At 53.3% G+C, this 23,475-nt stretch overlaps 5 protein-coding genes across 5 annotated transcripts; 3 read left to right on the top strand and 2 right to left on the bottom strand.

Moving 5' to 3' along the window:
• Window positions 1–5,717: 5,717 nt before the first annotated feature.
• Window positions 5,718–7,932, top strand: COL26b_014075 (uncharacterized protein; the record flags this gene model as incomplete). Its single annotated transcript, XM_053186655.1, has 3 exons — window positions 5,718–6,285; window positions 6,392–7,176; window positions 7,222–7,932. The coding sequence occupies 3 exons, from the start codon at window positions 5,718–5,720 to the stop codon at window positions 7,930–7,932; spliced, it is 2,064 nt and encodes a 687-aa protein (XP_053029403.1).
• Window positions 7,933–13,082: 5,150 nt separating this feature from the next.
• On the top strand, window positions 13,083–14,476 carry COL26b_014074 (uncharacterized protein; the record flags this gene model as incomplete). The annotated part of the gene is made up of 2 exons (XM_053186654.1): window positions 13,083–13,132; window positions 13,348–14,476. 2 exons carry the CDS (start codon window positions 13,083–13,085, stop codon window positions 14,474–14,476), a joined length of 1,179 nt encoding a protein of 392 aa, XP_053029402.1.
• Window positions 14,477–14,513: 37 nt separating this feature from the next.
• On the bottom strand, window positions 14,514–15,686 carry COL26b_014073 (uncharacterized protein; the record flags this gene model as incomplete). Its single annotated transcript, XM_053186653.1, has 1 exon — window positions 14,514–15,686. One exon carries the CDS (start codon window positions 15,684–15,686, stop codon window positions 14,514–14,516), a length of 1,173 nt encoding a protein of 390 aa, XP_053029401.1.
• A 572-nt stretch (window positions 15,687–16,258) lies between these two features.
• Window positions 16,259–17,426, top strand: COL26b_014072 (uncharacterized protein; the record flags this gene model as incomplete). Its single annotated transcript, XM_053186652.1, has 3 exons — window positions 16,259–17,033; window positions 17,099–17,229; window positions 17,289–17,426. The coding sequence occupies 3 exons, from the start codon at window positions 16,259–16,261 to the stop codon at window positions 17,424–17,426; spliced, it is 1,044 nt and encodes a 347-aa protein (XP_053029400.1).
• Window positions 17,427–17,597: 171 nt separating this feature from the next.
• COL26b_014071 (uncharacterized protein) lies at window positions 17,598–18,590 on the bottom strand (the record flags this gene model as incomplete). Its single annotated transcript, XM_053186651.1, has 2 exons — window positions 17,598–18,179; window positions 18,276–18,590. 2 exons carry the CDS (start codon window positions 18,588–18,590, stop codon window positions 17,598–17,600), a joined length of 897 nt encoding a protein of 298 aa, XP_053029399.1.
• Between the last annotated feature and the right edge of the window lie 4,885 nt (window positions 18,591–23,475).

Here is a 23,475-nt window from a genome sequence, read left to right as displayed (position 1 = left end):
GTCTCACAGATGGTTTGCTGGCGGAGCGTGAAGGATTAAACGGTTTTCATGGGAGCGAGCTGTCAAAGATGACCGACCGGAGTTTCCGATCTATAGTATAAGCTGAGGTTGCTGGTAGCCTTAATGTTGTATATGTACTGCGCACCATACACTTACTAATGAGAAGCGTGATCCTGTCTATTCTTGGAAGAGTTGCTATGCTACTAATATGAGAGTCTCTGGGCATAAAGTCTTCATTCTTGCTAGTAAATGAATATATGAACAGATGGCATTTAGCTGGCCTAAATTCTGGGGCTCTTTTTATCAAAAAGAAATCCGCCAGGCGCTGCGAAAATTCTCGGCGATTTGTAGCAAATATCTGCTGGCTAATTTGGCTCACCCTTCTGTTAAATGGTCCTGTAGCGTCGTTGAGATTCAAAAGCACTGAAAATGCTACTGCCGAAATGCGCAATTCTACAGTTAGCGTAATGAACGGCATGAAGACGAGAAACCGCAGAAGGACAATGGAGCTTCCCTCTGAAGGTAGTGAGAGCTAGATTTATATATTGACGTTCGGACTAGGAGTTTCATGTTCTGGCTGGCTTCCTCGAAAGTACCTTCGCTATCGCTTTGACGCCGTCGTCTTCTTCATCCTCCCTCACCCTGATACTGCCTGCATATATCCTGAGTTTGCTGAAGTGCCTTGAGTCTCTGCTGTGCCCCTTCACCTGACCAACACCTGAACGTCATCACCAACCACCAAATTGATATCTCGTGAACACCTCATCGCCGCGTGGCGTATTCAGTATAGCACTAGCTCATCAGCCTGGCTTCAGGAGGTGCTCTACATACCTAACAAGGGCGTCTCTTTCGAGCCAGCCTGTTTTCAGCCTCCTGAGCTGCGATTGGTCCTCATAATTTACCTCGCTAGTCCTGCTCAGCAAATAATGACGGAGGAATACGAAGGGGAAACCGTATTGATGATAAGATGAGCACGAATTGAAAGGCCTGCTAGCTCTGTCGGCTTTGATGCTCTTGGAGAGGTATTGGGACGAAGCTCGCATGGAATATCATGCCTCATGAACCCGTCCAGCCCCATGAAAGAAGCAGAGAGGAAAGAAGGTCCGGGGAGGGAAGATGGCATATAAGAAGAGCAATTTGAATGATTGCGCAAGCCCCTTTTTCAACCAGCTTCAGCAAGAGGCCTAGCCTGGATTCATTTTTCATGGGTGTGTAAATGAATACTTTGACCTTTTGTATCTGCTTGATCCGCGCCTTGGTCGAATAGATGGGTATAACGGTAAAAATAGCGGGCAACGAACATGGCTAGGTCTATCACAGCGGGGCCGAACATGCCACCGAGGCCCTCGTGACGGTGTCCTTCTAGTCTTCTGACAGATAATGGTGGAGACCGAAGGCGAAGCAAGGAAGTATCTCAAGAGCGCAAGGGGCTTGGAACTGGGCAACGACAGAGAGGGACGGGGGAGAAAATGACAGGGCGAGGGAGGGAACGTTGCTGTGGATAGAGGCTTGTGACCTGTCGAAGATGTCCAAATGTGTGCCCGTGACGTTGTTCAACTGAAGCAAGCAGAGATGAAGATCTAGGTGGGCAGTGCATGCGTTTCGACCCAAGAGCGGAATTGCTGTACAAAGCTAACCGACCGATGGAGTGGTCACGCAAGTGGACATCTCAATCCCCCAAGCGTCGTATCCGCGAGATGTCATCTACGTGCGCCTCTGCTGTTGTCATTCTCCACGTCCACGATTGAACACTTCTTCTTTCGCTTTCGTCTGATATAACACTGGCTTCCTCAAACACCTGCCAATCCGTCGTTCAGGCATCGTGTTTGCCAACGCAAGGCATCGAGATTCCGACGCCACAAAACGCGAGAAAACAGCAATAGCCGGGACATCAGTCACACAGGGGTTGGCATGGGCCGGCCCGTCGGCGGCTTGTGGAGTTTTGATGATCTGCGGCAAGGGAGCAAAAGCATGCAGGCAATCAGGTTTGGATCATTGAAGCTCCAAATGTGGCATTGATGGTGACAGAGGTGGAGATGGGGCATTTCTCGTTGTGCGTCAATCCCGAGGGACAGGAGGTGATCAATCTTCGTCCTGGGTCACACACCAGTGAATGATCATCTCCGCAAGAAAGTGGAGGGATGCTGGAGCCACCCAACGTTTCTCCAAGATCTAGACAGGACTCGGTGGTAGTAGGGCGCAAATCTAGGCAAGCTGCGGGGGTTAGAGTTGGGGAGAGGACGAACGATGGTGCAGTCTAGTGAAGTCATACTATCGCCGTATTGTTTTCACCAATTAAATCTGCGATTCTTGAGTGGGCACCACGTTTGTGGCAATAACTGTGATCGGGCCTCGAAAATGCGAAAATCCAATGATTACAGCTCTTCATGGTTGAATCACCCGTCTTATCAATCAGATGGGTCATCACGCCTGTAGCCTAACTTCAAAACCATTTCATTGATTTTAATATCATTTGACAAATTGCGACCGTTGTAGAGCCCTCCTCTGTTGCTGCGTGAGGTGCTTCTCCTCAATCAACTGGCTCGTTGCGCCAGCGGCACCCGACACAGACGAACAGGCGTCTTGCCCCCCGAGCCAAAGGAATAGTGGCCGAGTAGTCAAAGCAGAGAAAATTGAGGAGTTCGCCAGAAGCCTTCTGGCAAACTAGCAGGCCTTCTCTCCGTCGGTCTGACACGCTTCATCAGCTTTGATGGCAATTCTCACCCAAGTCTCTTGCGCATCATGGAAGCTGAGAACGAGACAAGCGAATACAGCCGTCCGATGTGCGCCGCGTTTGTATCCTTGTTCCTTAGTGTCTCCTGTTCGTGATCATTGAGAATGCCGACCAATTCTCAATCCAAATCGTCGAGATTGGAGGTGCCAAAGATTCGCTGCACCACCCACCTTGTTGATGTAGCTCTCGCTACCCCGACGGCTGTACAGAGTTCATGTCGAATTATAAGTGATCTGACACAGTGCAGTGACACGGCCAGTTTCATGGGTATCGAAACATGTACGAGCAGTAGCACCCGCTTTCATGGACACATTCGGCGACTATCAGAGTCATGTTACTCCTAGACGGGCTTGAAAGCTCCTCGTGCGGTCCGTAAAAAGCTCAGTCAGTTGGTGAAAGTGAAATGCAACGGGCCTACCACGTGCCTGAATACTTTGATTATCTTCTCAAGCGCATTTGCAGACGTTTGCGGGAACAGCAAGCGGCCATTGATCATACCTTCCAGAGTGCCGCTAGCATGCACGAATGCATGAAGAAGCCGATGGTGCCTCCCTCATCGCGGGAAGTCAAGATGAGTTCCTTCCCGGCTATACTCGGGTCCCGGGCGAAAATTTGTGTGTCGCCTATCAGGAATCTCGCATGAGGAATGGAGTACTTCTACGGCGGATAAATACGAGGCAGGCCGAAGCACCAAGGTGGTCTTGACGACGCGATTGTAAGAATGTTGTGGCAGGGGCGGCTAACAGGAATTTTGGCCCTGACCAGGAGGTTTCCTTTGCGGTTAAATGGCTCTGGTGGAATTTCCACCGTGGCATCACAACGCGTGACTGAAATTCCTACATCCGCAGGAGTAGATCAACACCCAACTCCTTGAGAACGGTATCCCGGTCGCTGGACTATTTCTGGTTAAGTCGCCGTTTTCTAGTCGTGCTCTTCAACTCTCTGGCCAAGGAACGACCCAGGCTTATCCCTCAGCGGGACCCTGCTTTTGAGCTGGCGATGGGGCGCCGGAGACGGCCTTGAATATGTCCAAGCGACAAAGGCTGGAAGACAGGCGCTCGTGAGCTACGATTGGGGGTTCTAGTGGATGGTCCTTGAGTGGAACCTTTCTCATCTCTACAATTCTGTATCGTGGTTATCCGTAAGCGACGATGAGATTAGCACGTCAGTTGTGTTGGGCCTCATCCAGGTACATTGTCTGTGAAGGCGTCGCCCTTAGTTGCCCCAGAAAAACGGCCGCCATCATCAACGTGCTGAGTCGAAAATGCTTCGGCGTGGGCTTGTGTCACCATGGGGGGAAGGGGGGAGTCAGACGGAATCGCCAGCGCGTAACAAAGTCGACATTAGAAGCCACAGGCTGATGCTGACGGTTGCGACATACCCTCAGTCAGTAGACAGACGGTGGATGGTTGGGAGCTTGCTCAAGGACTTCACATGGTTGTCGTCTCGGGCTATATTCTCTCGTTTGCCGTCACCGATGTCGCTATTTGAAGATGATTCCACGTGGATATAAAGTCTTTGCCGTATTTCAGGTTGATATTATGCTCCAAGCTATGGCTCTGGTAGACAAAAGCGGCAAAATTAGTTGTTTAATGATGAAGGGGGAAGGGGCAACAACGTGAACAGTTCTTCGAAGAAGACAAATCGTGGTCTACCTGATTCGATAGCTAGTTGGATATTCTAAGCCACGCCTCAACGCAAAAGAAGGCGGGGCAGGGGGGGGGGGGGGGGGGGGGGTGGTCATGTGCACCGTCGACGAGTTTAGACCTGCATCGGCTATACGAGACCAAGCAAGCTCGTTAAAGCCCAGAAAGCGGAGATAATGACTGGTTATGCACTTTCGGATGCATCACTCCGGCTGGACGCACCCTTCTCATGCACCTTTGAAAATGGAGCGTGTCTGGTCGATAGAGTGAAATGACCAACTCCGCGTACCTAGCTGATGCTGGAAAACACGCCTCCAATATCTACCGTTGTGGTTCTTCGGACGCACCTTCGGATGCGCCAAGATCGCTGCGTCTGAAGATCCCAAGCCAAAGCGGCATCGACCCAACACTGTTTTGCTTGGGCATGACAACTTCAGATTGAGCCTCTGCCTGTTGATTCCCGTGAAGGCGACTCATCATTCGGGAGTTTAGCGAACTGGCGTAACAGTGCTGAAGGGCTGGGAACTCTGCTGTTTGGTGCAATCGTCACATTGGCACGTGCAAGGCTTTTACATCATCTTCTGAGGTCGAGAAACACCCAGCCAAAAAGTAATCGACCTTGGTACGTTCTCTTTATTGGGGCCGCAAAGCTTGCAGGTCGAAAACAAAATCGGTTTTCCAAAAGTTCGACCTGCACCGCCAAAGGGTTCAGTGGAGCTACCCCGCACTCGGAGCGCAGTTCGCAGTACGTACCACAGCATTGTCCCTGCCTTTGAATAGTGAGTCCACTCTCAACCCGTCACACTCTTTCCTGGTGGGATTCTCAAGAAAGAAGTCTCATGATAAAGCTGCAGTAATAACTGGTCTTTTCAGTTGGTAAATGAAGGAATGGGCTTTTTGTCCCTTCCTTTTTTTGATTGAAAGCGCGGCAAAGACGTCATTGTCGCGCTGCGGGTTGGGCCTTTCACGTTCTTTTGATTCGTTTGACTTGGGGAACCCCTTCCACGTTCTCAGCTCTTTCTACCGGCCGCAGGTGCCCTTTCCCTTTTTCCCTTTTTGGTCACTTTTCAGCTTTGGTAGCGACGCCCTCCAAGGTTGATCCCACTTTGATGGCCCACGCCTTCCGTGACACAAACCATCGCCATCTGAGGCCGTAGTTCGACCGCCGACCGAGGCTGCCCAACAAACCCCACCTTCCCTCGCCCACGCTGCTTGACTCTCCTCCCAAGTCACGAACCACCTCCACCACCACCATCCATGCCCGATCCCTGCGAGAACACGCGACTCGGATCCGAGAACGTCTGCAAGATCCCGTCTCGTTGAGTATCCCACATTTGATGGATCGTCTTTCGGCTTCGGTCCGTGCCAGCTTGGAGTCATTCCGCTTGGGCAGACACGAAGCTTGGGAGAGCCTCGCCGAGACCATCCAGCCAACTCCTTCCAACGGATACGCGTCGCTGCATTCCGTCACGTACGAATACTTCTCGGCGCCAGAGCAGACCTCAGCCAGGCAAACTATACTCGGATTACTCGGTCGCCTGTACCACGACCACTGCGAGAACCTTCCGCAGAAGCAAAAGTCCGGCCTGACGCAAGCGAGCAGAAATTGGAATGTCACCATTTGGCATTTCTTCCTAGCCCTCGGCCCTGACATTTTGCGATCCCGCGAATCCTGCCTGGCCATTGTGCGCATGTCCAAGCGCAAAAATCTCGACTTCCACACGTGCATTGCCCAGATTCACGCCCAACGCAAAGAACGCTTGAAGAAGATTGCTAGATCGACGTCCCTCGACACCGCCGGCAAGGTCAAGCCTGCAGACATCATAGCCGCCGAAAGCTCTGACGGCGAGGAAGGAAAGACACCAAACGCTTCCGACACAGACATGGCGTCTTCCCCGATCTTGGGTGCAAAGGCAAGTCGTGCCCGCAAACACAATACTGACCGTCCTCTCGCTGACATGCAAGAGACAGACTCCGGAACGTTCCCTCGAGATTGGCGTGGAATCGACAGAAAGCATATTGAAAGCGACGGCGACAGAAGGCTGGAGGCTACTGAACCGCAAGAACAATGTCAAAGATGCAGGATTTCGCGCCAAGGAGGCCGGTGCGCTCAAAGAATTCGACCCCGCCAACCCGAAAGGATTCGAGGATGCCACGGAGGATGAGGATCTCGAAGGTGATACTCTCATAGATATGAGCTCCGAAAAGGGCCGCAGATCTTCGCGTGGCAGCAACTTGGTTATTCAGAGCACCCCAGAGCCCGAAGAACTAGCGACGAGAGTCGAGTCCATCAAAGACACGAGAGCTACCAGCTCGCGACCTACGAGAAAACGGCCCACGCCCATTTTCGACGTCTCTGTCGACGCCTCTGGGCCCCCTTCCGTGAAGAGAGCTCGATCAAACGATGAAGATGGGGTGACTTTGATCAACTCGACGACAGTCCCGTTAGAGCAGCTCGTTCTTGGCGCGCGGTCTCTCGAAGGTGATAGCTGGGCTAACGACACTGCTGTGAGCAACACGATCGGCAAGCTCAGAGCAAAAGACTGCTACGTCTTGGACAGTCTGTTTCTTGCAGGCACGAGGTTTCTCCGACGCACACCCACAGAACGATACTTTGTGGCACCCGTCAACATTCGCAATATGCACTGGGCTCTCTACTTCTGGGATACGGAGTTGGAAACCATTGAATACTATGACTCGATGAAGCACAGCAATTTGCATTGCAAAGACCGTCTTCTTTCCATCATCAACAGTGCGTTCAAGCCTGCCAGGATGCCTGAAATTCAGGTCTGCAAGGTGAGTTGTGTGCCCTCTTCAAATAACGCAACTAACTCTCTGCAGGCATTCCAGCAGAAGAATCGCAACGACTGCGGCCCACTCGCAATTTTGAACGCTTTTCAGAAGCGTTTAGGTGTTGAAGAATTCGTCAAAGGCGACGATTTCGACTCCAAGAGTGCGAGAACATACTTTCAGCGTCTGCTTCTGACTTCTCTTGACGCCGCGCCCCTAGGTTTTGCTGAGAAGGCCGGTGTTCTGACTTCGCAAGAGACATCGAGGGGTATTTTCGACGAAATGAAAGCGGTAAAGCTCCAAGGGCGTCTCCGAAGAGTTGTCCAAAAGGATTTTCTCCTCCAGGCTAACCTCACTTGGAGAGCTTCGAATCTGGTCAAAGTCCACGAAGCACACCGTACTATCGTCCACCAGGCGTACGAGCAGTCTCTCCAGGCGAGAGATGTACGCGACCACGAGCTGAGAAGGCTGCAAAGCCTCAAATATTATGTTTCCAGTCTGCCCACCGACATCTTGGAACAAACTTCCTCTGCCACTGTGTTTGGGCCATGTCTTGATATGATGGAGAAGATGGCGAGAGAGAACCTTGGCCGTATGCTACCCGCCGCTGAGAAGATGGCGATCCAGAGCGGGCCACTGTCATGGGCGCAGGACCGGCCAATCACGAGGTCAATCTTGATGCTTCGGCACCTGGGCCGACAGTACTCAAAGGCGGAAAAGGCTTTGTGCGATTTTCGTGGGGCGCTGGAGGGCCTGACCTAAAAGATTTGTGAGTCTATTGACGGAGGAGCAGGAAATAGTGGTATTATTAATGATGGATAAAGCCGTTGGGGTGTTTTGGACTTTTGTTGCTTTCAGTGAAGCTGCTGGCGAACACAATAATTATTTTTGCGTGCTTACAGAGTACCTGTATGTTCACAATACTTCCTAACCCGCCTTCTGAACAATTTTATGAAGCTTTCCAAGCTTGGGGCAGACAACTTTCCGTAACTCCGTGTCAGGGCCTCCCGACAGCAGCTGACATCTCCAACGCAACCGCGCAGAAGAATCCATCGAGAAGCCGACGGCCGACAAGCCCATGCGTGAAAAAACCCAAATGACACACACAGACGGACTGTTCACATTACTGAAGGAAGCCATGATTGATCATAGACGCACTAAAGTTGCAAAACTCCGTCAAAAAGAGAATGGGAGGTTTCTGGCTGCCCATCGATACCTCGAACTCGCAACTCGAGCTCTCAAGAGTCAACCGAGTTCACGGTCCAGCCTTTTGAATTCGGCCATAGCCCGTAGCGCTCCGCTTCGCATGACTTTTGAGGCCCACCACCCCTCATTAGGATCGCTTAAGTTCGTGGGGATGAGCATCTGGAAATGGTTGATATCTTCCATGAAGAGAAATGTTTCAGGCGGTCTCGAGAGATGATGGTTGTGGGAGTATCCCAGGCAGAGTGAAAGACGCCGATTTCGATGGCAGATTGACTGAGAGAATGAAGACATAGGTATGCGAAGGCAAAGCATCAGTACAGACAGCTCGTCATAATGACCGCAAATTTTGTTTGCACCGGTGGAGAATTGGCTTTCTGGTTCACATGGGAGTGAGGCTATTCGGAATTTCAGCCTGGTCGGTTCCGGTGAAGAGGATTCGGACACTCGTTGATGAAGCACGACAGCGCCTCTGATCCCCTCTTCCATATGCTTGCCACAGCCCTTAACTCATGAACATTGGCAAGTCTCGCAGTCAGACTTGAAGCAACTGCCGAGCTGACACTGTTTTGATCATCGTGGAGGAGTACAGCTGTGGTTCATCAGAGGCAATGAGGAAACTGAGGACGATCTACCCAGGCATCGTTGGCCATGCCGTGAACAGTGATGGTGGTGATCGGTCAAAGGGGGTATCGAGGGGGTGTGCAGCATCGGCATGGAGGCGACGACGACGAACCGAGCTGTACAGCAGACGGCGTTGGAACAGGCGAGAAGCCGTGAGACAGAATGGAGTGTGCAGTACACCGGAAGAGGGAGCTCGGTCAACCCGACAGCTCGTTTCTACAAACACCAACTCGGGGAAGCATCCTAGCCTTCCGGCTCAGGGCAACGTGGTCGCTGCGGATGCTTACTAGGGTCAGCCGATTGGAGGCAGCGGACCAACACACAATCAAGACATTCATGGGACAGTCTCACCCCTTGCAGGTACTTGCAGGTACTTGCAGTGAGAAATCCCTGTCTCAATTTCATTGCTGACCGACATCTGGCCGGCGCGCACGATTGGATTCCCCTTTTGGGCGCTGTATCAGGCTGCGTTGTGGCTTAAACTTGGGGGTGGAGACTTAGTTTCTGTTTGGATGACGACCGCTCTTCTGCCTGCTTCCCCTCTTCTGCAGCCTTTGATGCTCAGCTGTCCCAACGTGTTCTCGGCATGTCTCAACGGAGAAGATTGTCATTCGCCGAGTGCTGGCCCCTGCATACCTGGCTGGAATGGGGGCCGGTGCATGCGATTTCTGACGCTTGTCATTTATTTATTTCGCGATTGATTGCTTTTCCTTGAGCCCGCCACCGCCGGTTCACGATCAACCTGCACGCGGCAGTTTCAAATCAGCGGCCGGCTTTAAGAGTCTCATACTTAGCGTTGTTCTCTCTTTCCTCTTGCCTGTAGGATGTCTCCAAGCATTGAGAACACATGGGAGACAAGGAGCCTGTCGCAAGGACTTTGAAACCGCAGAGATAGTGGTCATCTCTCACCTGCAAGGGTGCGGCTGGAAATCGTGTGTTCGGGTACATGGCCCAACGCATTCTTCTTTTGTCTGGGCGAAACATCTTGATGAAGCCGGTACACCATGGAAATTGAACGCAGCAGACACTCGTGATGGACGTTGGTACGTGGCCAGGGTTACAACTTCGGGCTCGGCCATCATGCCTCTATCTATAGTGAGCGTAATCTCGCCGACCCACCGAAACCCTTGTCTCACAATTCCGCGTAGACTCTTCCGTCCGTTGACTCTTGGCCGAAATGATGATCAGAAGGCAAGGGCGAAGAGGATGGCCTAATGCCGCCAAATCGCCCATTCGGCCGTGGAGGAAGTCCTCAGGATCGAGGTCCCCAAGGAGACAATGTATGGCGAAGAACCGACCGCCGGCGAGATTTGTTCATCTGGCTAGGTCTAGAGGAGGCTGAGCTGGAATTGATGAGATTGTGGAACCTCGTCCCTCAGAGGACAAACGCAACGTGGTGGCAGAAGTTTGACGCTATGCACAGGGACTGGAAAACCGATCCTGTCATCCAGGCACAAGCGTCTGTCTAACTTAAAGTTGAAAATGCGGCGTCAGTTTAAAGGTCTTCAATTACAATAACGGAGCTGTTTTGGGGGAAACAAATTTTAATGACGAAGCCTGTCGAAGTTAACAGCAGTCTCCTGTTGCGCGTGAAGCGGATGATGGCTGTCTTATCCATCTCAACTGTCACGTCGATTCTAGCGGGGTCTTGCTGCATAAGCGTGACACACACCGCAACCGACCAGAGCATAGCCGCAGATTCCAGCAAGCCCCACCAGTCAGCTGCAAGGGCGGTGAATGCTATCAGTATCGCCTAGCAGGGAATACTTAGTACTAAGGCCTCCTAGACATAGGAAAGCCCTCGCTGCGGGAATTCCCGCGCTTTCTATGGGATCTTGTGATGGATGTGGTGAAACTCTTGAGCTTTAAGCTGTCGAGAAGACAGCCTGTCACGTTAGAGGTTTTACTACGCCCCTTCAAATCGTAATGCTCGAAGCCTCGGCGCAATGCGCCTGCGGGCAAGGTGCAGAAACGGTAGAGCACTTCCTCTTCCACTGTACACAGTGGACGGCGCAGCGGACTCGGATGCTTCAGCAGACGGAATCGCGTAGAGGGAACCTGTCGTACTTCCTCGGAGGAAAGAGCGTGTCCGGTAGAGGAAAGACCACATGTGTACATTGCATGGAGGGTGAGGAAACCCGCGGGGTCATGAGCACGGCAGCAACCGGCAGCCGGGGATATAGTGTCTTGTTGAAGTTTAGGAAGTCCGTTACATTGCGAGGACAGCAGTCTTTTATATAACGTACGTATGGTATTGCAGTGCTATAGACTAAGAAATCAGAGCGGTATTACTGTCTGTCTGTTACCCAGTATATGGTCCGTTCATGGGATCTGCGTTTGACTATGCTTTGCTAGAGAAACCATTGCGTTGATTCTTTTGCCGCTCTCATGTACGCCCGCATTAGATCTCTGATCATCCGTTAGAGATGATCGGGGGCCTTAATCAACTCCTAAGCTCGAAAAGTTGGTTAATGCTAGTGTCGCCCAATATCAAAGTCTTCGAGATTTCTAGGAAAATAGCCAAGTGACAGCCGATGCCGCCGAACGGGCCGGTCATGGATTACCACTTCTCCGACTCAGGCATTGGAACAACAATAAACAGTGCTATAAAACCAACCCCGAGTGTATTCACTATGATTTTTGATGGAAGGTCTCCCAACATGAGAAGTTCCGAGCGAAGCAACTTTGATCAGACACAGATCTCGATATAGTCCTGGCTCCAAGCGAAGTCTGGAAGGTCAACTTCGAGCCACGACATGCGACCCTGTTGAAAGATGAGAATAAATTCCCAGGAGATGCGTGTGAAGAAACGGTTGTCGACATATCCATCGAGCGAAGCCGCCAGCGCGGTCTGAAGAAACGATTCGAGGGCCTACAGATCAAACGGAATATGCTGGATAATCATCTGGAAAGACTCAGTGGTTTATTTGCTAAGAGGAGGAAGATAGTCTTTGGCGTGGAGTTCGTGTAAACCACGGATGACTCCTCAACGGTCAAGGTCAAGAAAAAGGGGCAGAGTGCCACTGGAGCTCAAAAGCTTAAGAAAGCTGCCGACGTTGGTCTTTGGGCTTGGGTCCACAAGCATCATCGCCGTACGGGCAAGGACGAAGAGCGGGGGAGCAAAGATGGGCGTCAGGCAGCTGTAGGACAGGCTGGGCCCTTGACTGCATGTCACCAACCAATGACCAAAAAGGAGCTTCTGATTGGAGCATGCTAGCAAAAGTACGGCTCAGGCCGCATTTGGTGCGTTGGGCAGTAATCAACATGAAGCCTCTGAGTCTATGTAATCAGGCTGATTCTTCCGTCTCATCAATTCCGGGGTCCTACCTATTATTTCCAACCTTTTCAAGAGAAAATACTCGACATTTAGACTTCGGGCAGTTGATTTTGGAGTGGCGAACCTACTTAGGTCGCCACAGAGTCACAAGGCAAGCATCGTGCGTAACTTCGAGGCCATGGTCTAACGAGGAATAAATTACAGAGTACACTACGTCTGAGCGATTTCATACAACTCATAAATCAGATTAAAATGACCGTAATCGCCGCTTCAACAACCGCTGCCCTGATAGCAGGAGGGCCAGCAACCGTGGCTACCGCGCTCACCGTGCAATATGCTGCTTCCGGCAGCGCGGTTGCCGTGATGGCAGCCGGGCCGTCTACGGCCGTGGCTGCGGCCGGCGGCGCGGCAGCACTTATCAACGGAGCTGTTGCGGGTGCTGCTGGGGTTGCGACGAGCTTGGCGAGTGCCGCCGGGGCTACTAGCTTTGGAGCTGGTGTAATGGCCGGTGGCGCTACGTCTATGACGACCATCGCCGCGGGGTTTTTCTCATCGTTGGTTTCGGGAGCGACCACTGGGGCCGTGGCTGCTGTTCAAACAGCAGCTGCTTCCGCCGGCGGTTTGACGGGGGTCGCTTCCGCATCTTTCTTTGCCGGGCCGATTGGGTTGGCAGTTGTTGGCGATGATGGAGTTAGCTGGGATTGTTGGAAGCCTGTGGTGATGGAGACGTCTGAGGTCCCCTCCCGGGGCATGACACTTCGGGATTTGCATGGTCATCGCAACATGAAGCAGATCACCATCGACCACAATGGCTTCATCGCAGAGAACGTTCTGGGCAGACGATTTCGGCTATCGCCAGTGACTGTTTATGGTATCCTTACCTTTCACGCCACCATAATCTAGTATTTTCAAATTCAGCTAGCAGTAATCGCCCAATCAATTAGTTAAGTTAGTGAGTTGTTCGGTCTTGAAAATGATAGTCATTTCCCCATCCCTAGAGCTGTGTTTTTGACTTTACAATCAGTTTTCTGTCTCGGAAAATGCCGGCTGCATCACTTACTGCAGACGGACAGCACTTCCGACACAGACGCAAACGAAGCGGACAAGCTATTCTTCCCTGCACCCGACGGCTCGGCGCAAGACTTTGCCCTCCACCGAAGCCGCCTGTTCCAAGACGACGATGGCACCTTGCTTCTCGACGTCATCCCGCCCACCATCGCGCGCACCATCAGCCTCTTGCGCATCAGCTTTACCAGGTCAATCGCCGACAGCGATGTGTGCAGTTTCTTCCCAGAGTGTCATTCTCCCCAGATGGCAGACGTCCAGTTCCACCCCATGTGTGAAATGCTGTCGCTGCTGCCTCGCCCCGACGGGCGCCAGAGGGCACTCGCCTTTCTTCGAGCATGGTGCAAGGCCGATCACCTGGGCCGGGAGGAGTCGCGGGCTCCTCCCCACGAGAGCTACCCGAACGAGCCAGCCTTGATGTCTCTGATGCGTCATCTGGGAGCATTAGGCAGCTATATCGACAGTCTACTCGAGCTCCTCCCCGAAGACGACGAAAACGCCACCAAGGCCAAAGAGCACGCGGAACGACTGAACCCGTGGTGGTCGAGGGCCCGTTCCAAGACGCAGACGTGGGCAGGCAATCACCCCAAGGAGGGTAGCGACCGATTATCGCGGGAAATAGCCAGACTCCGTCTCGGGTCCATCCATGCGCAGGAGGTTGCGGCAGTTGGAGCCATCTCCGAAGCCCAGAGGACATGCGACCAGCTACAGGAGCACCTCGACGGTGCAAAGCAGCTGCTGGACGGCAGGGGATGGCTTCGCGTGTCGAACTTGGGGAGGGTGGTCACACACGGGCAGATACAGCCACTGGAGCAGTTTATGGGAGACGTCGTGGCCTTCCGGACGCAGCTCGACGTGCACAACCTCGGGCTTTCCAGAGTATTGCGGCGTATCAAGCTTGCTGAGATGAGGTATGTGAAGCAAGCTAAGGCGCGGCGGCCTGAAGCCACGGTGACAGTCTACGATGATGGGCGACCTCCAAAGCCTGGGCCGCCTACGTTTGGCTACAGGGACGCGGTCAAGGAAAGTCTGCTGGCAAAGGGGGACCGATTCGCGCTGCAGGCTCTTGACGAGGACGACGTGGACGAGGATCTGAACACGATAGAAGTGATTGAAGCTGAGGCGATGCGGAGATAGTGCTACAGAAAGCTGCCGGCATAGTACAGCAGAACAGTCAGAAAATCTCGGTCTCCGCGCCGCGGACGAACAACTCCCACGATCCCCCCACCCTCCAGATGTCGTCCCGCGGAAGCTCTCTCATGGCCTCCTCCAATGCCTCCCAACGCTGTTCCTGCCGCTCGTACGCCGCCATAGGATTGATTCCGTCACGTCCGGCATCGTCGCCTCCGAGGCCTAGCCGGCGCAGGCGGCCTTCCATCGCTGCGTCGATGAGCTGGTGGCGTAGTTGAAGGATGCGCGTTGCTGCGTCCACGCGCGCCCTGGCATCGCCACCAACATCACTACTGTTGCTGCCATCGCTATCGCTGTCGCCATCGCTGTCGCCGTTGCTGTTATTGCTATCGCTGTCGCCATCGCTGTCGCCGTCGCTGCTGTCGCCACTGTCGCTGTCACCATCGCCGACGCCCCGGCCATCACCGCCACCTACTGCGGCATGCTGTCGAGCAGCCGCATCTTCTCGAGCCGCCGCATCTTGACCGTTCTTGTTGGCGCTACGGCCACGGAAGCCGTGATTGCTGGACTCATTGGAGGTGTCAGAGCCACTCGATATGGTGATGATGCTTGGCGCACTGGGCGCGCTCGGCACGCTCCTTGCTTCTGCGGCGACCTGCGCATCCCGACTCGGGGACCGACGCGAACGCTTTCGGAATGCAGGCCATGTCTGGATCACGGCTACCTTCGCGACTACTTTCACACCGTGCTCGCTCTCAGCTGCATCTGCGTCGCCTCTGTCACCGTCACCCCCTTGCACCGCGCCGTCGCCTTGGTTACTGTCGAGGTCCATGGCGTCCTGAGCACCATCCTCTTCCTGACCCGCGTCCTCTTCCTGGCCCGCGTCTTCTCCCTGGCCCGCGTCTTCTTGCCGACCCTTGAGCACCAAACGAGCGTTAGCGAGGCACGCCTTCACACGCTCGGGTGACCATTCCCACACCTCGAGCTTGTGGTCTGCGTTGAATCGTTTGCGTAGGTGTTTGGCCTCTCTCATCTTCTCTAGCCGATACTTCATCGAGCTCTGCATCCGCTTCAGGACCCCTTGAACCCAGTGCTTTTCGTCGGGGTGCTCCTCCTTGTCGTACCCGAGGTCTAAGGCAAGGTGGATCATGTCGTCGTGGTAGAGTTCTAGCTGTGCCTCTCTTGTGATCTTGTGCAAGGCAAGGAATGCGGTCATGAGAGTATAGTCGTCCACGCTCCATGTTACTCTCGTTGAAGAATTGTTCGGGAGCTGCTCCAGGGAGCGACCCTTGAACTCGGCCTGAATGTCAATCAGCCACGGGAGCTCATCTTACAATCTCTGGAGGGTAAAAACTATGGATGGCCACCATACAAGACTTTTGTTACCAGGCATGACTGAGTCTCGTCGGGTCAGTCGATAAGGTGGAATGGCCTGATTGATGCGACAACCGCACCTTTCTCGACGAACGTTGACAGAAGAAGCTTGAACGCTGAGGAATCAACAACTTGTGCTTGTGCGGTGTTCACCGCCGAACATGTCGTTTGCAGTGCCGTGGCCTCAACCCCCGCCATCCCGGTCGTTTGCACCATGAGTCTCAGAGCACAGCTAGCCGACCCGACGACCCTATCTCCACATCTAGCAACAGCTTTCAATGCTTAAGATGAGAGCTTTCTCCCGGTCGGCCTTCCCCCCTCTGTCTTGTGGTTTTGGATCCCTCGCCGCCCTCGCCCTCGCCCTCGCCAGCACCTCCACAGGCATCACCACTCTCTCTGTTTCCGTTCTTCATCATGTCAGCGCCAACCCCTGCTCCCAATGCACCGCCGATTCCGAACTGGAAAGACATGTCGCGCGAAGAGCAGATCAGGATGACCGAGCTTTGCAACGACTTTCAGTCTCGCAGATCGATGAGCACCACGACTACCAACCTTAGCGACGCGGGGACCTTGAATTCAACCCCCAACGGCTTCAGCCAGGCCGCGATCGACCGCAAGTTCCAGGAGACGAAACCCGAGTACGCCAATTGGCTCCAAGATCAACCACAATACCAACAGCAACAATCGCAGCAACAACAGCCACAGCAGCAGCAACAGCTTCCTTTCCATTTCCCGCCGAGTTTGTCGCAACCGCAGCAGCAAATGTCGGCCTTTAGCCAGCCCCAGCCCCAGCCTCAACCTCAGATCCAGCCGCAGCCGCAGCAGCAACCGCAACCGCAGAGTCCGTTCTTGAATCAGTCGATCCCGTCGCAACCGTCGCAGCCGCAGCAGCCAATGCAGATCTCTTCCCAGTTGCAAAGCATCCTGTCGCCTCGGCTGCAGCAGCAGCTTTTCGCGACCCCATCTCAACAAGACCCCTTCCAGCCGGCGGTTTTGATCCAGCCCAACCAGCAGCCCCAGGCCCAGACCCAGGTCCCGACGACCCCTATAGTTCCCGGGCACTTCCCCTCGCCGGTCCAAGGCCGCGAGTCGCAGTCAGCAACGGTCCAGACCTCGCAACATCCTCCGGCGATGGCATTCTCAGCGCCAGCGCCAGCGGCACAAAACTGGCTTCAATTAAACACCCCCAGTAAGCCGCGTCTGATCCCTTCGGCGTGTACTTGGGCAACGAGAAGCTAATCACGTGTCCCACAGATATCGCCTCCTTGATGGCCAACTACAAGCCCGCCCCGACGCCGAACGCCGACCGAAGCCAGCTCCTGGCAGAGAACAACGCGATGATCGAGTCAGTCAGCATGGCGTGGAAGCAGTTGGCGCACCAGATGGTTCACATGGAGGCGACGTTTCGACGGCTCGTGATCGAGCGGCGCGATCTCATGCACAGGGCATATTGGCGGAGGAGGAGGAGGAGGAGGATGCGGCGATGCTTGCGTCGCCCAACGCAGGCCGGGGTGCGGGCAAGAAGAAGAACAGGACGTCCAAGAAGGACAAGAGACTCGCCTCGGGGTTTAGTAGGACCTAGAAGAGCGCAGGGGTGTGTTCGTGTTGTAGAATGTCTGTTTAGAGAAGTGAAGGGCGTGTATGCGGCTCTTGCTCGAACCGCCTGTCTATTCTTTCCTCTAGTAAACAAAAAGTACAAAAATCTCACAAAGTCTCATTCCTTTAGTAAACACAAACTGCAAAACTCTCAATATTACAACCAAAACTCCGTCGACTTGACAAGCAGAACCCGCAGCCGGGCCTCGATCTCGGCTGGAGATGCCCGCTCCGCAATGAGCGTCATGAGATCATCCACCTCGTGGCGCTCCTGCTCTAGCCGCTGCAGGCGCTCGCGCGCGCGCAGCTCGCCTGCCTTCCACTTCTGGGTGACCAGTCTCGCGTTGCGGCAACCGAGGTTGCTGACACGCGAAAGGTCCTCCAGCGACTCGCGATGCTGTGAAGCCGCGCTGCCGCCTTCACCCGCATGGTCCTCTGCCGCCGCTGCTGCTTCAGCGGCGGCATCGGGGCGGTTACCCAGCGGCCCCGCGGCATCGGGCGACCAGGGCGCAAGAAGCGCTTCAGTCGCCAAGGTCCACACGCCGCAGGAGGCCGCCTTGACGTCTCCCAGGTCTCTGAGCACGTCCCAGCCGTTTGTCGTCTCGATGAGATCTCGCTGCTGATCCGCCGCCTTGACGAGCATGCTGTTGAACATCGTGACGCGGCGCTGGGCGGTCGCTAACGGTTTGGGTAAAGGATGCTCCCGACGCAGGAGGTGCCTGAAGCCGCGCTGAATTGCCTGTTGGGAGAAAACGGGCAGTATGCGTTAGCGCTTCGCGTCACCGGGCAAGGAACAAGGTGCAGGGGGGAGTCAAAAGGGTGACCAAGGACTTACTTCGATCGCATACTCCACCCTGCTGCCGCTGTCAGTCTCTGAGATCTCGGCGGCCGGGAACGTGTCGATCTCGCGGATCAGCCGCTTGGCGACCCTGTGGATGTCAGTCAACCACTGCGCCTCCTTGGCCCTCAAGGAGTTGCTGTGCCCGCGAACGTCTCTCGCCTTCTCCACAGCCGTCTTGGGGATTGACAGCGACAACGGCGCAGAGGATGCGTTCAACAACACGTCGGCAATGCGTTTGGCCAAGCCATCCCCAGCGATGCCTTCGAGAGAGACCCTGAGCCACGATATCTGGATCACGACGTATTCCATGGCGATGGCCCCAATGATGCCTTCGCGAGCCGGCTTCACCTGAACGTCGGTAGTGGAGCCGACAGGGATCGCGGTTGTTGGTGTGGCATTTGGTGTTGCCGGGCTGCTGCTTGTAGACAGCCACGATGGGAGGGACGGGAGAGACGGGAGAGACGGGATCCACGAACCCGCTTGGGCGAGAGAGGCGCCGCCGTGATTGAACTTGAAGCGGTGGGCTACTTACTGATGATAGCCAAGTCGCGGAGCAGCGCGTCGGAATTGGGTACTCGCATCCAAGCAGCAAGGTCTATATCCACATACTCCCGACCGATTACTGGGGTGATTTCAAAGAACTTGACTTCGTCAAGGGCGCCGTTCAGCTTGAGAGGCTCGACATGATCCGCGAGCAGTGTTGGCGTACCAAGTTCTGCGTCGACAACCTTTCTTAGCTGTTCGGCAGTGGGCGTTGGTAGTTTCCACAGCTGATGGTGACATGTTAACAATTGAGGGATGGCAGAGTATGTGTTCCTTTGAGCCTGAAGTTTTAGTTTGAATATGGATCTTTCTCTCAGGCATCAAGAGTCATTCTACACGACTTGAATTGCATCTTCTTTCCGGGAAACTACCCGCGTGTTGCTACGTTGCTGCGTCGGTGGCGAGCGAGTGGACACCGAGACAATTGTCTGTGGAAACTCGGGGGATCCATCCTGCGCCTCGACGGCCACCGGTGAATAAAATGAAAAGACCGTCCGCCCTTAGCGTTGCAGAGAAGCCAAGTATGGCTTCCGGCCGGCGGATAAGATGAGAAAACGTCTAAGGTGAACCGGCTCAGAAGAAAAGACTGGTGGGCGCAACTTGATGTCGCGACCTGGAAACCACTAGCGACTCCCGAACACCGAGTTCAGATAGCGTTTTCAGTTGTTTAACATTGGTTCAGCATAGATGTGACACAGTATTGAAGTTGACAATGTGGCAGGCAACGTGGATATCAGTCCGGCGTTCGCCTCGCTTGACGGAGGAGTGTTGTTCAAGATCAGTGGGACAAATACGGTGCGCAATGTCGAATGATTCAGTAAAGATGGTCAGCGAGATTTCGGACCAGCACAAGGCCCAGAATGATGGCTCTTTGAACGTTAATATTGAAGCTGCTTCGAAGGATCAACCTTGTTCAACCACCCAGCCTGTCCACATCGACTGGACTCACGAGGAAGAACGCTGGGCAAAGCGAAAGTGAGAAAAGCAGATCAGCTGTCACGATCAACTCTTCGAAGTAAGGCTAACATATTTCAAGATTCGATTGGATGGTATTTCCACTGGCGGTTCTCGGCTTTTTCTCGCAGCAAGTTGGCCGCGGAAACATGTAACTTGGCTGTTCCAGCAAGCGCATCTGCTGGATTCACCTGACATATTTCTCTCCTGCAGTGGATCTGCCTAGAATTCAACCATGCTGAAGACCTGAACATCAATCAATGTATCGTTGTAAAGGGTCAGACTTGCCTGTACATCATGATTGTCGCTTTTGAGTTACCCTCGAACCTCCTCCTGCAACATATCAATGTAAAGCTGTGGATGTCCTGCCAAATGAACCTTTGGGGTCTTGCTACTCTACGCGCGGAGACCAAAGGCACAGCCAGCTTCTACTGTCGCCGAATCCTTTTGGGCATTACTGAGGCAGGCTTTATCTCCGGTTCTGTCTGTTGCATTTCAACTTTCTATACGAAAATGGACTTGGTTGTCAGAGCTTCATTCTTCTGGATTGGAAGTTATCTGGGTAAGGCCTGTATCATCACTTTAGTCTGATGGCCGCGCTCGACCTCAGATACGCGAACCTTGATCCCTATTTTAGGCTGCTCACCCCACGAGAGGAGCACATCCTCACTAATAGGATCATCATGGACAACCCAGCCAAGAAGAATGCATCTAAAATCCGTGTTGCCTTCAAATATGTTGTTCGCATCATTGCTAATTGGAGATTATTGACCTTCTTGGTCTTCATCACCACTTATGTTGCTGCTATCACCTGCATGGACACCTACAACTCGCAAATCACGAAATAAATTGACTTCGACACCATCAGAGCAAACCTGCTGGTGAATGTTGCCACATGCACTGCCATTCCTCTTGTCTTCTTGGGCGGGAAGATGGCCGCTGCCAATGGCAGATATGGCATGTGCATGCCGAACTTCCAGATCCGAGATCTTGTCTTGAGCGATGTCTCCCGCCATCTCCAAGCCGAGGGCGATGCCGGTGTTTGCCCCAGATGTGGAGTCTCCCAGATCATCATCGCAGTGGCATGCCCTCGTTACATTCAGGGCCTCGTCTGGGTCGCCTCAAACACTCGGACACCTTTTCAACCATCGGTGTACTCTGTTCTTTATGTCATGTTTACCAACGAATCCAACTCTTTTGCTGCACAAACTTTCTGAGCTTAAGATACGCCCAAATATCTTAAGGTCTTCACTGAGGTGTTGAACCTGCATTCCTTCGCCGTTGTGTGGGTAGCGTTTGGCATCTTCGTCTTGTATGCAAAAAAGAATGCGTTGGGCGTGGCAGGCTTGCTAAAAGACACAGCCAAGGTGAAAATTGGAGATGACGACAACGCAGCGGGTATGATGGTCTCAAAGGACTTCCGATACGTCTACAAGAACCGCTTCCCCTGTATCGCTTATTCACACCAGCATCCACCGGTGTACTGATGGAATAATACAGTAGTGTTTCTCCCTTTGTCACTATTAATTAAGTATTGCCACTTGATCCGCATGCCGACGAGAGTAATGTGTTGCGTTACAATCTTGTGTTTCATATAATTAGTTGTTTGCAGTAAGGAACGTTGAAGATGAGATAATGCCCGGCTTACATTCAGCCTCTCGTTATCAAATCAACATAAGTATCAAATATATGTGTAGGGGTGTCATTTGCGCGTGAAGAGCATCAGCGCTGAACCGCAAAGCCTCGAAAATTTCTCTTGGAAAGTATATTAAGATCTTTTGCTCTATCTGCAGTCTAGAAGTTCTCTATGATTGGATGGCAGCCTTGGAGCTCCGCAGGTTTTAATAATACTCTAGTGACTGTCAGTTGCATTATGCTTGTACTAACACTCTGGGAAAAAGCAAGTCTATCACCCAGCTACGACTTCCCTCGTGCTTGCTGATTGGAAGAATTTCGACTTTGAAGCTGGATTACTTGACCTGCTTCCATGATATTGCGCTCCTCTGCCTGTGCCGAGACCTGCTCTCCTGACTCCATAGAGCATGTCTCTCAACAATCAACGATGATCATGCCTTCGATGAAGCAATACTGGTCCTACGGATGGGAAAATCCCGGAAGGGAATCCGCCGTACTATCCGTAATAGCACATAAGAGACACGGATCTATCTCCTGCATCTCCGAGTCATATGAACCGATGGCGGCGGACACAAATCGGTGCTTTGACCGTCCAAACTCTGACGCGAGCCACTCTGAGGGGAACAAAGCTGTGGTAGACGGAGTCGTGCAGAATATCATGTCAGCCTGCTGAAGAGTGTCCTGTAGCTGAGCTTGGTGATCTCGCGCTGATAAAGTACTGGAAGCCAGGGCAGAGAAGGTGACATTGCGCCCATTCGCTGAGCCAGCTCCATTGTCCAAGTGATGGAGACGTTCGATCAGGTCCCAAGCGCCTTGTTCAAAGCGGTTGATAATGGTGATAGCCTGAGATCGCTGTACCACGGAGCACAGGCGCAAGTTGTAGATAAGACAGCGATTATTTGCCAGCGCCAAAGACCACGATATGATCTGTCCGCTTCCGGTGTTGAAGTAACAACGTCGAACTAAGGGCAGTCCGCAACGCTGTGACCTCTGCCGTATTCACGAGTCCAACAGCTACGTCCACCCTAACACAGACCGGGAGGACACCACAGAGACCTTTGGTCTGATCTACAGCCGCGATCGTCGTCTCAGAGGCCCAGTCGCCATCTTAACGGATGACCCATGCCATAGAGTTGCAGGCATGAACAGTGTGGTGAGGCCTTCGGGCCTTGCGACTTGCCGAGAACACTGATATTGCTTTTTGTTGGCGGCAAAATACGACAGCATTGCCTCACCTAGTGCCGCCAGCAAAGCCTTCGCCTATTTGGGTCCTGGTGTAGCCAATATCGCCTTTAAGCTATGATCAGAGAGAATCATGAGGGCCGTAATAATGGGCCGCTGCGTTCTGGCCCGGGCTTTCCAACTGAGGTGTTCAATCGATTGCTGCCTCCTTGTCCCGCGAGGCTCTGCTACTTAGTACGCTGCACAATAAGAGGTGCACCCGGCCAGCACTGGAACTGAAACTGTAGCCCAAACCCGAGTTTGTTGACAGCTGTCCCAAGCTTTCGCCAAGGCAGACGTCGATTTCATCAACGTAAGATTCTTGTCTTCGAGGCATTGGTGAAAGATAACGATAAATTCTCTCAATGTCAAGCCCGGCGGATTCTCAGCCGGTGAAATGAAGTCCGGCGATTTCGTAACAGCGCAGAACTTTGGGTCCCATTGGGATAAGCTCCTGAAGGGATTCAAAATCCCCCGCGGGTCAAAACAGGGAAGAGGGCGATGTACCGGTAAGCGGCGCGCCAAGGACTTGCGTACGGATTCTAGAGCGATCCGGAGCCGTTGTGCGGGCGTGGCGGCCAAACACATGCCATCTTTCGGGCAGAAAAGGCGGGAGTGAATAGAAAGGCGTCGCGAGCTTCGTGCGCAGCAATATGACTGTATCAGAACAAATCAACGAACAGAGCCGAACGGGAAGGGAAAAGGAAGAACAGAAGAACACAGACGAGAAGAAGCACTCAGAAGGCATGCAGAGCACGGTAACCTTGGGACGATCCTCCCCGCAGGACGGCGGCGGGGTGCCTCCCAGCAGTGCTGACTTGGACCTTTCAAAAGGTGACCT

The sequence above is a fragment of the Colletotrichum chrysophilum genome, assembly GCF_026319265.1.
Source record: "Colletotrichum chrysophilum strain AFK26 chromosome Unknown scaffold_290, whole genome shotgun sequence".
In the NCBI taxonomy this organism is placed as follows: Eukaryota; Fungi; Ascomycota; class Sordariomycetes; order Glomerellales; family Glomerellaceae; genus Colletotrichum; species Colletotrichum chrysophilum.
The sequence above is the reverse complement of the archived record's forward strand: the minus strand, read 5'-3'. Positions and strand labels throughout refer to the sequence as shown.